Here is a 14,422-nt window from a genome sequence, read left to right as displayed (position 1 = left end):
CCATTTCTTGTAAACACAAAGGCGAATCGTGCATATGCGAATTCAGTTCGTGTTATATACAATATCGTTCCCCTAAATTGTGTAAGATTGAATTAGTGTAGTGTAAACACGTGTTATAAGACGACTGACTGTACTACTCTGTGGACTGGGCAAAATGATTTTAGCCACACCCATGTTTTTTTCATGGCGGAAAATGTTCCGGCGCTTTAAAATTCACATTTCTTTAGGTTTAAATCAGCGACCGCGAATACGCGAAACCGCGAATACAGATACCGCGAATAGCGGGGGTTTACTGTACTTGCTACCTGGGAGTCTAAAACGCTGATGGAACTGATATTCGGGTGACACTCAAGTCAAGTGGATGGTGGGACTGTTAGTAATCCTGGGTATAACCTCCATGCACAAGTACATGGTGGGTGACCACCCAGGTGTGAACCAACGTAAGCAGGGGTCGAGGTGTGGTGCCCACACTACATGGAGGAACGCCGCCCCTCTATGTTACCAGGCAGTACTAGGTGGTAGATGACTCTCATCAACTGGTAAAATACCACCACTTTGCTTATTGGAGGCTTGAAGGTGGAACACATGTTTAGTCTCTAGAGCCAAGTTCCGGTCAACCCTTCCCTATCTCTTCCATCATGCAGTATGATTGATGACTTTTGAGGTTATGATGAACATTGTGGCGAGATCCAATATTCCTTACATTTCGAGGGTATAGCTCTAAAATGGTGTTCGCAGGGCGGCCACTAGTTAGTACACTGGACCGAACCCATTGGTAACTCTCTAGGAGGTTTCCGGATCAGCTAGTGTATAAGCTTGCTACCTCTACTCTGCCAGATAGTGACTGGAGGGAGTCCGAGTAGTGTGTATGCGGGGAGCATTGTCGAGGCCACGTTATGTCAAGGATCTGGGTATATTCTTACCACGTGTATGCCATATCCAAAAATTTCATTACTTCATACAGCATGTCCCACCCACTTTTTCTTACTATCGAGTACACCGTGAATTGTCAAACTAATAGAGCAAGCTTATCTGCCAAAAGATCTAAACCTAGCAAGCACTTCCTAATTCATTTCACAAATATACGTGGTCTCAATTCTGATCTCAATGATGTCCATTTCCACTTGCAGTCTGCCAAACCCCACGTACTTTTTCTGACAGAATCTCAGTTATTGGTTGATTCAACTACTGCTCATCTCAGATGCCCAAATTATTCGCTGTATGATTTCTTTTGTCTCAAAGGTGGTACTTGTGCATATGTCCGTTCTGATATTCATTGTCAGAGACTTGGCAATTTGGAATCTCCTCTCTTTGATCTTCTGTGGGTTAAAATCTCTCTACCTCATTGTGTCAAATTCATCTGTTGTCTCTACCGTTCTCTCAACTCCACTAATCACTTGGAGCTCTTTGACTTCCTCTCTTTGCAACTTGACTTTCTCCAGTCCAACTTTCCTAACAGTGAGGTAATTTTCCTTGGTGATTTTAATGTTCACAACTCCAGCTGGCTTCCGTTTTCTAGTCACACCGATCCAGCAGGTCAAGATGCTCAGGCTTTTGCAATTACCAATGACCTAGCACAGATTGTTCATTTACCTACAAGAATACCAGACAATCCTATTATACAGCCAATACTCTTTATCTTTTTCTCACAAACAACCCCTCTAAGTACACGGTCGAAGTGAGAGGTCCTTTAGGCACTTTAGATCACAACTTGGCGATTGTCTCTTCTCCAATGGAACCTTTATCTCATGGCTATTCCCAACCTCGTGTTGTTTGGAATTACAAGAATGCAAAATAGGATGACCTGCGAGACTTCTTTTCTTCTTTTCCTTGGTCGGATTACTGTTTCAAAACTTCTGATGTCAACGTTTGCTCAGATTGTGTCAGTGAAATTATTCTTGCAGGAATGGAATCCTTTATCCCACACTCCACTTTAAAATCTCGTCCTTTATCTAAACCTTGGTTTTCCAATAAATGTGCTAAGGCTGTTCAAGAGAAGAATGTTGCATATCGTAATTGGCTTGTTTCAAATTCTTCAGTTTCATTTTCTGCCTACACCAAAGCTCGCAACAATTGTAAAGCAGTTATTAATCAGTCCAAACTAGAGTTTGAACAGGCTAAAAGTAGAAAACTTGCTTCTTGCCCTAATGGTAGCCGAGCATTCTGGTCTCTTGCCAAAGGTATTGGCCGCAACTTTTGCCCATCTCTGCTCCCACCTCTGTCCAAACCAGATGGTTCTGTTGTCACTTCAGCCAAGGATAAAGCTGACCTGCTAGCATCCCATTTTTGTTTGAGCTCATGTATTAATGATCTTGGTAAAACACCTCCCACCATTCCCAACACGCTCCATTCAATGCCTCCTGTGGTCTTCCGTCAAAAGGATATCAGAATGATTTTGATGAATCTTGATGCTAAGAAAGCTCCAGGTCCTGATGGTATTTCTCCACTTGTTCTCAAAACCTGTGCTCCTGAACTTACTCCTGTTCTTTGCCGCCTTTTTTCACTTTCTTATCCCAAAGGTGTTTTTCCTTCTGCTTGGAAATTTGCTCATATCCAGCCAGTTCCTAAAAAGGGTGACAAATCCCTCCCATCCAATTATCGTCCCATTGCAATTACTTCTACTCTTTCTAAAGTAATGGAGAAATCAATTAATTGCCAACTCTTAAACTACCTAGAAACCTTCCGTCTGATCAAAGATCGCCAGTATGGATTCCGTCAGTGTCGATCCACTGGTGATATTCTGGTTTATGTTACCCATTTATGGACTAATTCAATGAAAAGGTTCGGTGAAACACAAGTAGTCTTGACATCTCAAAGGCTTTTGATCGTGTTTGGCATAAAGGTCTTCTAAACAAGCTTCCATCTTATGGTTTTCCAACTGTTTTTAGTAATTGGTTATCCAGTTTTCTCTCTGATCGCTCACTGAGGGTGATGGTAGATGGCTCTCTGTCTTCTAACTTCTCCACTAATGCCGGTGTCCCCCAAGGTTCAGTTCTTTCCCCCACTCTTTTCCTCTTGTATATTAATGACCTTCTTCTATTGACTGGAAATCCTATCCATAGTTTTGCCGATGATAGCACATTGCATTCCACTTTCCATTTTGAGAAACCTCGTCCTGCTCAATCAAGTTCAACTTCTCGAAAATCTGCTACCAATTCCTTAAATGCTGATCTTTAGGTAATTCTCCAGTGGGGCAAAGACAACTTAGTTGATTTCAACCCTTCTAAAACTCAGTCTTGTCTTATGTCTCGCAAAAAGGATTCTTCTGCTCCTATGCTTATCTTTAGTGACACTCCGATTTCTAGGCAAAATGATATATCTCTTTTGGGGATTACCCTGACTTCTAATCTCTCTTGGCACAATCACATTACAAATATTGCTTCCTTTGCATCTAAAAAACTTGGTTTTCTCTTTCGCTCTCGGCGTTACTTTTCTTCCAAACAGCTGCTCACTCTGTATAAATCGCAAATCGGCCCTGCCATGGAATATTGTTCCCACATCTGGGGTGGTGCCCCCAAAACCTCTCTCAGGTTTCTTGATTCCATTCAGAATAGGGCAGTTAGGTTAATTAATGATTCATCTCTAACAGAGTCTGTCCACTCGCGTTCTCATAGACGTACTATTTCTGCTGCATGCCTCTTCTACAGATACTTCCATGGGCACTTCTTCTGAATTGGCTTCTATAATTCCCGCTCTTTCTTTGAAAACAGTCCGAACACGTGCTGCCACCAGCCAACATCCATTTACTGTCCAACTTCAAACCCACAAAACCAACTTTTCATCTTCCTCATTTATTCATTCAACTGCCGTTTTCTGGAACAACCTTCCTTCATATGTATTTCCTGAAAATTACAATCTACAGAAGTTCAAGTCCAATGTCAACAAATATCTTCTTTCGTCTTCTCAACCTCCAACCCAAGCACGGTACTAAGTACTATAGGTTCTAATACCTCTCTTGTTTGGGGTTCACATAAAAAAAAAATATATATATATATATATAGGGATAAGTACCAGCAGCCAGGGATGCACCCCAGCTGAAAAACAACAGTAAGCTTAGGTGTTTAGGGTGCAATGTGGCAAAAAAGAATGTAATGAATGAAAGAATCAAGTGAATGAATGGATGTAATAAAGAGTGAAAGTAGTGAAATGTAAAATGAAAGAGAGTTATGGTGAAAGAAAGTGGCCCTGTATGGAAGAAAAAGAGAGTGACTGAGTATTATGGTAAATGGGAATGATAGAAACAAATGAAAGAGATTGGGCAAATGAAAACACATTTATTTAGTATATATATTTATCCCAGTAATAATCCTTAATCCCAACTGACTTTAGTATTACTACCAACAGCAACACGTCCACTGCATAGCTTCCTGGCATGTAAGACATGCAGCCAAGGCTACACCTCAACAGAAAATTAATAGTGTGTTGGGGTGCCCTGGGGTGGGTTCAGTGCAGAAAGAAAGAAAGAAAATATAATAATAAGCGAAATGGATGAAAGTATGTGTGTGTGTGTGAGAGAGAGCAAAGGAACACAACCCATGTTTTGCCGACTGGGCTAGCCCGGTGGGTAAAGTGCCTGGCAACCCAAAGGTTGCGGGTTCAAATCCCGCCTCAGGCTTGGATCAGAGTACATAATGCAAAAACTTTGGGAGGTCCAATATGGCCACAGAAGCCGATGTGCCAACAACTAACAAAAAAAAAAAACATGTTTTCAGTACCATTTCTATGTTTAGTTCTTAAGTAATTGGTAATGCTAAATTAATTTTAATTTAATCTTATTTTTGCATATTATTACATTTAAGTTACACTAGACACTATTGCATTCCTCCCTCCCCTGGTGTGTGAAAGAAGATGGATGCAAGTAAAAAAAATAATAATAAATAAATAAATAAAAATAATTAACAAAAAACAAAATTTTAAATAGAAAATGTAAGAAAAACTTATAAAATTAGAATGAGAGTAGAGTGACTGAGTGTAATTAGAGTAATAAATTCTCTCTCCCCCTCTCACTGAATAAACTGATGAGCATATGGACCCACTATGGCCCCATGCTCATTCTGGCAGACACCAGGCCGTGGCTACTTAACCGGTGTGTGTGTGGGATGCTGACACTGGTCAGTAGGGTTTGACCACTAGCCAGTGTGGGACAGAGCACTGACAGGCACCCCAACTTGGGGATCTTTCCTCATCAGCTTTTATTTCTACCACTTGGGGGGGGGGGTCTCCTTTCTGGGTGAGTGCCACCCAGGGTTGGGAGAGGACAAGTAAGTGCAGGTAAGGACATCATTAGAAATGATTGTCATTTAAGCATTAGAATGGTTATATCAGAACTCCATATGGACAAAGAAACAGTCAAGTTTTAACTGAAAAGTTATTCACGAGAAGACTCCCAAGTTTGTGAAGATGTTTCAGACTTTCTGAGTACTGTTATTACTTCGGAAGAAAATTGGCTGTTCCAGTACAACCGAGAAACTAAAAGACAGTCAATACAATGGAAGACAAAACAATCCCTTAGACCAAAAAAGCAAGAATGCCAAAATCAAAGATGAAAACAATGCTTCTTGTTTTCTTTGATATTAAAGGAATTATTATGGCTGAATGTATCGCACCAAATCAATTATCAATAAAACATACTACACTGATGTTCTACAAAGGTGCATGAAAATATTTGATGGAAGAGACTTGAATTGTGGAAGGATACTCCATCAAGACTGTTTGCTAGTTTCTGGCCAAAAACGAATCCTTCTGTGTGTACTTGCACCCTGCTTGCCAGACCTATCCTCTTGTGACCTTTTTCTTTTCCATAAACTGAAAAATATACTTTAGGGAATCCATTTTCAGTCCAGTGAAGTAATTCAGAAAAAAAATGACCAAAGTGTTAAAAAGGGCTTACAGAAGATGTCTTCCAGAAATGTTTCTATGCTTGCAAGAAATGTATAGAACAATGTGTGCAAGCCCATGGCAATTATTTTGAAGGGGATAACTTGTGAGAAATATTTCATTATATTTATTTTATTGCAACAGTCTTATTATTTAATAGCCACACACCTTGTAATTAAAAGAAAAGCAAAAAATAATTGGAGCTGAAATGCACATTACCTTTTATAAATCTGAACGTGTCCCCTACATTGTTTCTGATGCACTTTTAATCTAGGTAATACTATATTTAATAACAGAAATATATTTTATTTTTTAAAGAAACGTCAAGAAATTTTTGAAACTGAGAAACGTGCTAGAGAAAAAGAAGAGGAGGAAACAAAAGCCCAGGTACTTAGCATTGATTATAAATGAAAAACGTTTTTAATAAAATATGATTGCTATAATAAAAATTTAGTTTAGCTTTATGTGCATCCTTCTGTTTTGAACTTATCAAGATTTTAATTTTAAGTAACCTACACTGTTCAATTGAATTATATCATTACCAAATAAATTCCTTCTGTAACCAAGTACGGGTCAAGCAGATCAATTCACCTGTGAACTTTGTGAAGTCCATCACAATTTCATTATGATTAACCTTTTTTTTTTTTTTTACTCCCAACCTGACCCTGCATTTCTTGACCAGCTTGTCTGCTTAATGTCATTAATACTCATGTGAATAACTGGGCAGAGTTGACAAGCATATTATCTATCAATCAGAAATCTCTTAAGTATATTCTTTAAAACAGCGGTTCCCAACGTTTTTTGAATCACGAACTCCTTCAAACGTAATATTTTTTATTGCGAACCCCTTTCAACACAATATTTTTAAATGCGAACCACTAAGCCTGTATTCTCTGAAATCGTTTAATATTTCTGAATTTTTATTATAAAATATTTCCCATACTATGTTTCTATAAGCAACCTTGCATAATAATCAAAAGTTATTATTAAGTATTATTTCTGCTTTGTAAAGCAGTTATTAATAAGTACAAACTAGATTTTGAACAGGCTAAGAGTAGAAAACTTGCTTCTTGTCCAAATAGTAGCTGAGCAATTCTGGTCTCTTGCCAAAGCCTAATGACCGCAGTTTTTATCCATCTCTGTTCTCACCGCTGTCAAAACCAGATGGTTCTGTTGCCACATCAGCCAAAGATAAAGCTGACCTACTAGCATCCTATTTTTCTTTCAACTCATGTATTGCCCTTGGTAAATCACCTCAAACCTTTTCCAGTACTCTCCATTCAAGATCTCCTGTGGGTTTTTCCATCAACAAGATGTCAGTAGGATTTTGATGAATCTGATGCTAAGAAAGCACCAAGTCCTGATGGTATTTCTCCGCTTGTTCTCAAAACCTGTGCCTGTCCCTGAACTTACTCCTGTTTTGTGATGTCTTGTTTCACTTTCTTTCAAAGGTATTTTTCCTTCTGCTTGGAAGTTTGCTCAAATCCAGCCAGTTCCTAAAAAGAGTGACAAATCCCTTCCATCCAATTATCATCCCATTGCGATTACCTCTACTCTTTTCAAAGTAATGGAGAAATCAATTAACTGCCAACTCTTAAACTATCTGGAAATCTTTCATCTGATCAACGATTGCCAGTACGGATTCCATCAGTGTCGATCCACTGGTGATATTCTGGCTTATGTTATCCATCTATGTACAAATTCAATGGAAACGTTTGGTGAAACTCAAGCCTTGACATTTCAAAGGCTTTCGATCGTGTTTGGCATGATGGTCTTCTAAATAAGCTTCCTTTTTATGGTTTGCCAAGCTGTTCTTTGTAATTGGGTATCCAGGTTTCTCTCTGATTGCTCACTGCGGGTGATGGTAGACGGCTCTCCGTCTACTAACTTTTCCACTAATGCTGATGTTTCCCAAGGTTCAGTTCTTTCTCCCACTCTTTTCCTCTTGTATATTAATGACCTTCTTCCATTGGAAGAAGGTCATTAATATACAAGAGGAATGCTAATGATAGCACATTGCTTTCCACCATCCAGTTTGAGAAACCTTGCCCTGCTCAAACAGCTTCAACTTTTCGAGTATCCACTGCCAATTCTTAAATGCCGATTTCAAGTGGGGCAGCAAAAGCTTAATTGCTATCCTTCCAAAACTCAGTCCTATCTTATATCTCGCAAAACGGATTACTTTGCTCCTATGCTTATCTTCGTTTACACTCCGATATCTAGGCAAGATCTTGGGGATTATCCTGACTTCTAAAATCTCTATGATAAAACATATTGCAAATATTGCTTCCTCTGCATCCAAAAAACTGTTTTCTCTTTTGCTCTCGACATTAATTTTCTTCCAAACAATTGTTGACTCTGTAGAAATCGCAAATCCGCCCTACCCGGAAATATTGTTCCCACATCTGGGGCGGTGACCCCAAAACCTCTCTCAGGCTTCTAGATTCCATTCAGAAGAGGGCAGTTAGGTTAATTAATGACTCATCTCTAACAGAGTCTCTCCACTCGCTGTCTCATAGACGTACTGTTTTTGATTCATGCCTTTTCTACAGATACTTCCATGGGCACTGTTCTTCTGAATTGGCTTCTATAATTCCCGCTCTCTCTTTCTCCTTCAAAACAGGCTGAACACATGCTGCCACCAGCCAACATCCATTTACTGTCCAACTTCAAACTCACAGAACCAACTTTTCATCTTTCTCGTTTATTCATTCAACTGCCGTTTTCTGGAACAACTTTCCTTTATACATATTTCCTGAAAATTATAATCTCAGAAGTTCAAGTCTAATGCCAACAAGTATCTTCTTTCTCTTTTCAACCTATGCACGGTACTAAGTACTACAGGTTTTAAAAAAAAAAAAAAAAAAAGTACCCATACATAACAATGATCCTTGAGAATAAAAAAAAAAATTTGTATGAAAAACATATTTATTTAAAAAAGGTTGTTTATGCATGGGTAATGCACTTCCATCATTTCTACTACACGGGTATTATGCATACATCTTTCGATTATATCTCATATTGTGAATACCGTCACAACGAGTTGCCGAGATATTGCACTTCCTCGAATAAGTAATGCTTCAGCTATGGAGAAGACTAATGTTATTCTTATTCTTGGTGGATACTACCACCCAGACCGCACCATTTGAAGAATGGTATGGGATAAGATACTCTGTTATCCACATACTGCCCCTATTAGATTTTGGAAGGCAAAAAAGGTGTAGGAAAGTGATAGTAGGAGAGGAAGAGGAAAGGAGCAATTACTCCTCTCGCTCACTGAATTCAAACATTCATGAATCCCCTGAATAGGAAGCACTTCCCCATTTAGGGAAGATTGTTGTTACCTATTCATGGTAATGAGGGCCTCAACAAGAACCGAAAAGGTTTCCTCCCAGACGGAACCTTTTCGGATCTGATTGGCTCCTCTTCGGTGGGTGGGCAGGCACCCTGGTGTTGCATTAGTGACAACTGAGAGATGCTTGATGATGTGTATGGTTTAATCTAAAACTATTTCTTGACTAAATGTGTAAGAGTATGAAAAAGGTTGTTTATGCATGGGTAATGCACTTCCATCATTTCTGCTACCTAGGTATTATGCATGCATCGGTGGGATTATATCTCACATTACCCATGCATAAACAACCTTTTACATACTTTTAGAAATTCAGTCAAGAAATATATTTAGATTAAACCATGCACACCATCAAGCATCTCTCATATTGTGGAGTTATACATCATAATTGGGTTGTCACTATTGCAACAACAGGGTACCTGCCCACCCACCAATGAGTAAGCCAACAAGCTTTGAAACAGTGCCGTCTGGGTGGTGGTATCCGCCGAAAGTGACATTTCTCCACTGGTGAAGCATTACGTATTCCAAGCAGTACGATACCTCGGCAACTCGTTGTGAAGGTATTCACAATATGAGATGTAATCAAACGATGTATGCATACTACTGGGTAGTAGAAATGATGGAAGTACAGTACCCATGCATAAACAACCTTTTTCACACTCTTAGACATTTAGTCAAGAAATAATTTTAGATATTTATTTAAGTGATATACTGTAAGATAGTAAAGTAATTATAAGGAATTGTGGGAGGTGTGGTTTCTTTCGTTGGCAATTCTTTAATTTTAGTTTACTTTGTTGTTTATTATTAGTTATATTTTGCAGTTTACAATAATATACCTATGTAAATCTAAGTAAACGCCATTACAGAATTTTTAGTGCAAATCCCCTGGAACACTTTCGTGAACCACTGGTTGGGAACCCCTGCTTTAAAACATCTTTCTTTCTATGGTTTATTCTTTTTAGCTTAAAAATTATTTAATTTAAACTTCTGTAAGGTACGACAGACTTCTTTTTCACAAGAAGTAAGCAGACTCAAAGGAACTTTTCCTGATTCTGCTTTTCTTTTTTTTTTTCTTTTTTTTTAAGTGTAATAACCATCTAGCCTAACACAGTTCTTGGCCATCGATGGCACCATTCCTACTTCCATGTGATTTGGTCAGTAACCTTATTAAACAAAACCCTGAAGGCTGATACTGAAATAGACATAGAATTGTTTCCTTTACTTGATCTACTGAGATCATCAATTTCTGATACTGACAAACCTGACTCTGACCCTTCTCAGATTAAAAGGTGCAGTATACTTACTACATTTCAGGTGTTTTTTTTTTTTTTTTTAATTGAATTGTCATTAATTTGTAATTACTAATTAATTAACTAATAATATATTAAATTATATGGGAATAATTGTTTTCCACTTCACTGCATACCTCAACATAATATTCACTCAACTTTTTGTAATGTACTTTACTTGTTTCCTTCTAGATTCAATAAAATTTGAAATGCAACACATATTTTGGGCTGTGAAAATGCATAGCATAAAATAAATTAAACAAATAGCAGTGTATACCTCAGATTTCAGTATGCTGTCAACACTTTTGTTCTTTACTTTACTTATTCATTCCTGTATGTTAATGGCCCCAACTGCCAAATAGTATAGTTTTCTTTTCTAGTGTTATTTTCTATTTTGTTTACTTCAAGTGGTTCTGTGCTTACAATGTTTAAAATAGGTGGATTTTAAACATTGTAGCACAGGAAAGAAAATCCACCTTTCTTTACTTAGTGTATATATATTAATTACTAACCGACTGTACTAAATTCAACAACCACTTGGTCTCTGGTGGCACTGCTTCTGCTTCCATGTGGTGGGGATGGCAGTCTGGAACAGAATTATCCTCCAGGGCTAAAAGGAGCAATTGTGGATTATCACAACTATCCTGCACTTGAGCCTAGATGCTCAAGTGCAGGGTAGTTTCTGTGACCCAAATGAAACAGACCATGACTCATCTCAATCCAAAAGAACACCAAAAAAAAAAAAGCATCTGCAGGAATATCCAACATTCCTTATATTACACTCCCTTTCTTCCAAACCTATGAATACCCTTTCAGCATTTCTAATTCAGAAATGTTTATAAAACTGACTGGTTCACCGAAAAATTCTAGGCAGTAGATGACTCTCATCAACTTGGTGCAATACCATCACTTAGCTTATTGGAGGCTTGATGTGATGGAACTCATGTTTAGTCTCCAGAGCATGCAAAGTTCTGCAACCCCCCATCTCTTCATTCATCATGCAGTATGATTGATATCTTTTGAGGTTATGATGAACATCATGGTGAGATCCAATGTGCCTTACATTTTGACAGCTCTAAAATGGTGTTTGCAGGCTGGACACAAGACAGCAACTCTCTCAGAGGCTTCTGGATCAGCTAGTATATAATCTCGCCGTCTCTACTCTGCCAGATAGTGGCTGGAGAGTGTCTGAGTAGTGTGTATATAGGAGGCATTATTGAGGTTACATTATTTCAAGAAGCTAAATATATTCTTTCCATGTGTACACAATATCAAAAAATTCGTTACTTCATACATTATATCCTCCCCATCTTTTCTTATTACTAAATAAATCACAAACAGTCAAAGTGATAAAACAAATTTATCTGCATAAAGATCTAAACCTCCCAAACACTTCTTGTTAATTTCACAAATGTATGTCAGAGAAATATGGCCTTAGTTGCTAATGCTCCTAAAAACCAAATAACAACAAATGTATGTGGTATCAATTCCAATCTGAATGACGTCTCTTTCAACTTATAGTCTGTCACCAAACACTACATATTTTTTCTAACAGAATCCCAAGTATCGTTTGATTCAACCTCTGCTCATCTCAGTAGTCCTAATTATTCACTATATGATTCATTTTGTTTCAAAGATGGTACTTGTTCATATGTCCCATCTGATATTACCTGTTGGAGACTTAGTAATTTGGAATCGCCTCTTTTTAATCTTCTCTGGCTTCAAATCTCTCTACTCCATTCTGTCAAAATATCTTCTGATGCCTCTATCATTCTCACCCTTGTGCTGAATGACACGTTTAAAGGTGTCCCATTAATCACTTGGAACTCTTTGAAACTTGACTTTCTCCAGTCCAACTTTCCTAACAGTGAGGTAATTTTCCTTGGTGTTTTTAATGTTCCCAACTCCAGTTGGCTTCTGTTTTCTGGTCACACAGACCCAGCTGCTCAAAATGCTCAGGCTTTTGCAATTACCAGTGACCTTGCACAGATTAGCATTAGTAGAGGCATATTATTGTTCATTTACCTACTAGAATACCAGACAATCCTAACCACACAGCCAACAGTCTTAACACACAAATAACCCTTTTTTTCACAAATAATCCTTCCAAGTACATGGGCAAGGTTTGTGGTCCTCTAGGCACCTCAGATCACAACTTGGTGACAATCTCTTCTCTGATAGAGCCTTTCTCTCATGGCCATTCCTAATCTCATGTTGTTTGGCATTACAAGGATTCAAAATGGGATGATCTGCGAAATTTCTTTTCTTATTTTCCTTGGTCGGATTACTGATTCAAATTTTCTGTTTCAAATTATTCTTGTAGGAATGAAAACTTTATTCCACATTACACCTTAAAATCTTGTCCTTTATCCAAACTTTGTTTTTCCAAAAAAAAAATGTGCTAAGACTGTTAAAGATAAGAATGTTGCATATCTCCTGTTTAATTTTTCTGCCAACACCAAAGCCTGCAACAATCATAAAGCAGTTATTAATCAGTCGAAACTAGATTTAGAACAGGCTAAAATTTAAAAAAACTTGTTTTGTGTCAAAATTGTAGTCAAGCATTCTGGTCTCTTTCCAAAGCTATTGGCCGCAACTTTGGGCCATCTCTGTTCCTGTCTCTGTCTAAACCAGATGGTTCTGTTGCTACCTCAGATAAAGATAAAGCTGATTGGCTAGCATCCTACTTTTCTTCTAACTCACGACAAACTTGGTAAAACACCTCGTGCCATTTCCACTATACTCCATTCAATGTCTTCTGTGCTGTCCAATCAGAGGGATCTCAAAAGAAATTTGAACAGCCTTGATTCCAAAAAAGTTCCAGGTCCTGATGATTTGTATCTCCACTTGTTTGCATTTTTATATTTTCATATTCCACCAGTGTTTTCCCTTATGCTGGGAAATTTGCTCGTATCCCACCAGTTTCTAAAAAGGGTGGCAAATCCATTGCATCCAATTATCATTCCAAGGCACTTCTAATCTTTCTGAAGTAATGGAGAAATCCATTAACTTCCAATTCCTAAACTATCCACAGACTTTTCTCTAATCAATGATCGCCAGTATGGATTCCATCAATGTTGATCCACTGGTGATATAATATACTGGCTTGTGTTACCCATCTATAAATTCAGTGGAAAACATTGATGAAACTGAAAAAATTGCTCCAGACATTTCAAATTCTTTTGATCATGTTTGGTATAAAGGTCTTCTAAATGAGCTTCCATCTTATGGCTTGTCAATCGTTTTTTGTAATTGATATCCAGTTTTTTCTCTAACCACTCACTGCAGGTATTGGTAGCTGGCTGTCTGTCTTCTAACTTCTCACTAATGCTGGTGTTCCCCGAGGTTCAACACTTTCTCCTACCCTTTTCCTCTCGTTTAGTAATGACCTTCTTCTCTTGCTCATGTGCTTATCTTCGATGACACTCAGATTTGTAGACAAGATCACATATTCTGTTGGTTATTCTAATCTAATCCCTAACTTCTAATCTATCTTGGCATAAGCATATCACAAATATTGCTTCCTCTGCATCTAAAAAAAAAAACTGGATTTTCTCTTTGCTCTCGGCATAACTTTTCTTCCAAACAGTGCTCAGTACCATTGAATATTGTTTCCACATCTGGGGCAGTATCCCAGAAACTCTCATGCTAGACTCCATTCAAAAGAAGACAGTTAGGTTAATTGTCCATATCTAATAATGTTCCTCCACTCTTTCCCAATCTATGAGATATGGAATTATTTCTATAGATACTTCCATGCATGGGCACCGTTTTTCTGAATTGACTTCTATATTTCCTGGTCTCTCTCTCTCTCTCTCTCTCTCTCTCTCTCTCCCCCCCCCCCCCAAACCAGTCCGAACACATGCTTCAACCAGTTGGCATCCTTTTGCTGTTCCAACTTTTC

At 38.2% G+C, this 14,422-nt stretch overlaps 1 protein-coding gene across 1 annotated transcript in view; it reads left to right on the top strand.

The window, feature by feature from the left end:
- LOC150086853 (dnaJ homolog subfamily C member 2) overlaps nucleotides 1-14,422 on the top strand; it is a 451,294-nt gene that overhangs the window by 315,044 nt on the left and 121,828 nt on the right. The window contains exon 10 of the mRNA XM_090371629.1: nucleotides 6,196-6,264. Coding sequence (XP_090227755.1) covers nucleotides 6,196-6,264 — 69 coding nt within the window. The remainder of the gene's footprint in view (nucleotides 1-6,195; nucleotides 6,265-14,422) is intronic.

This window comes from Mastigoproctus giganteus, chromosome 4, assembly GCF_048544385.1.
Source record: "Mastigoproctus giganteus isolate SK-2022 chromosome 4, ASM4854438v1, whole genome shotgun sequence".
Taxonomy (NCBI): Eukaryota; Metazoa; Arthropoda; class Arachnida; order Uropygi; family Thelyphonidae; genus Mastigoproctus; species Mastigoproctus giganteus.
The sequence above is the reverse complement of the archived record's forward strand: the minus strand, read 5'-3'. Positions and strand labels throughout refer to the sequence as shown.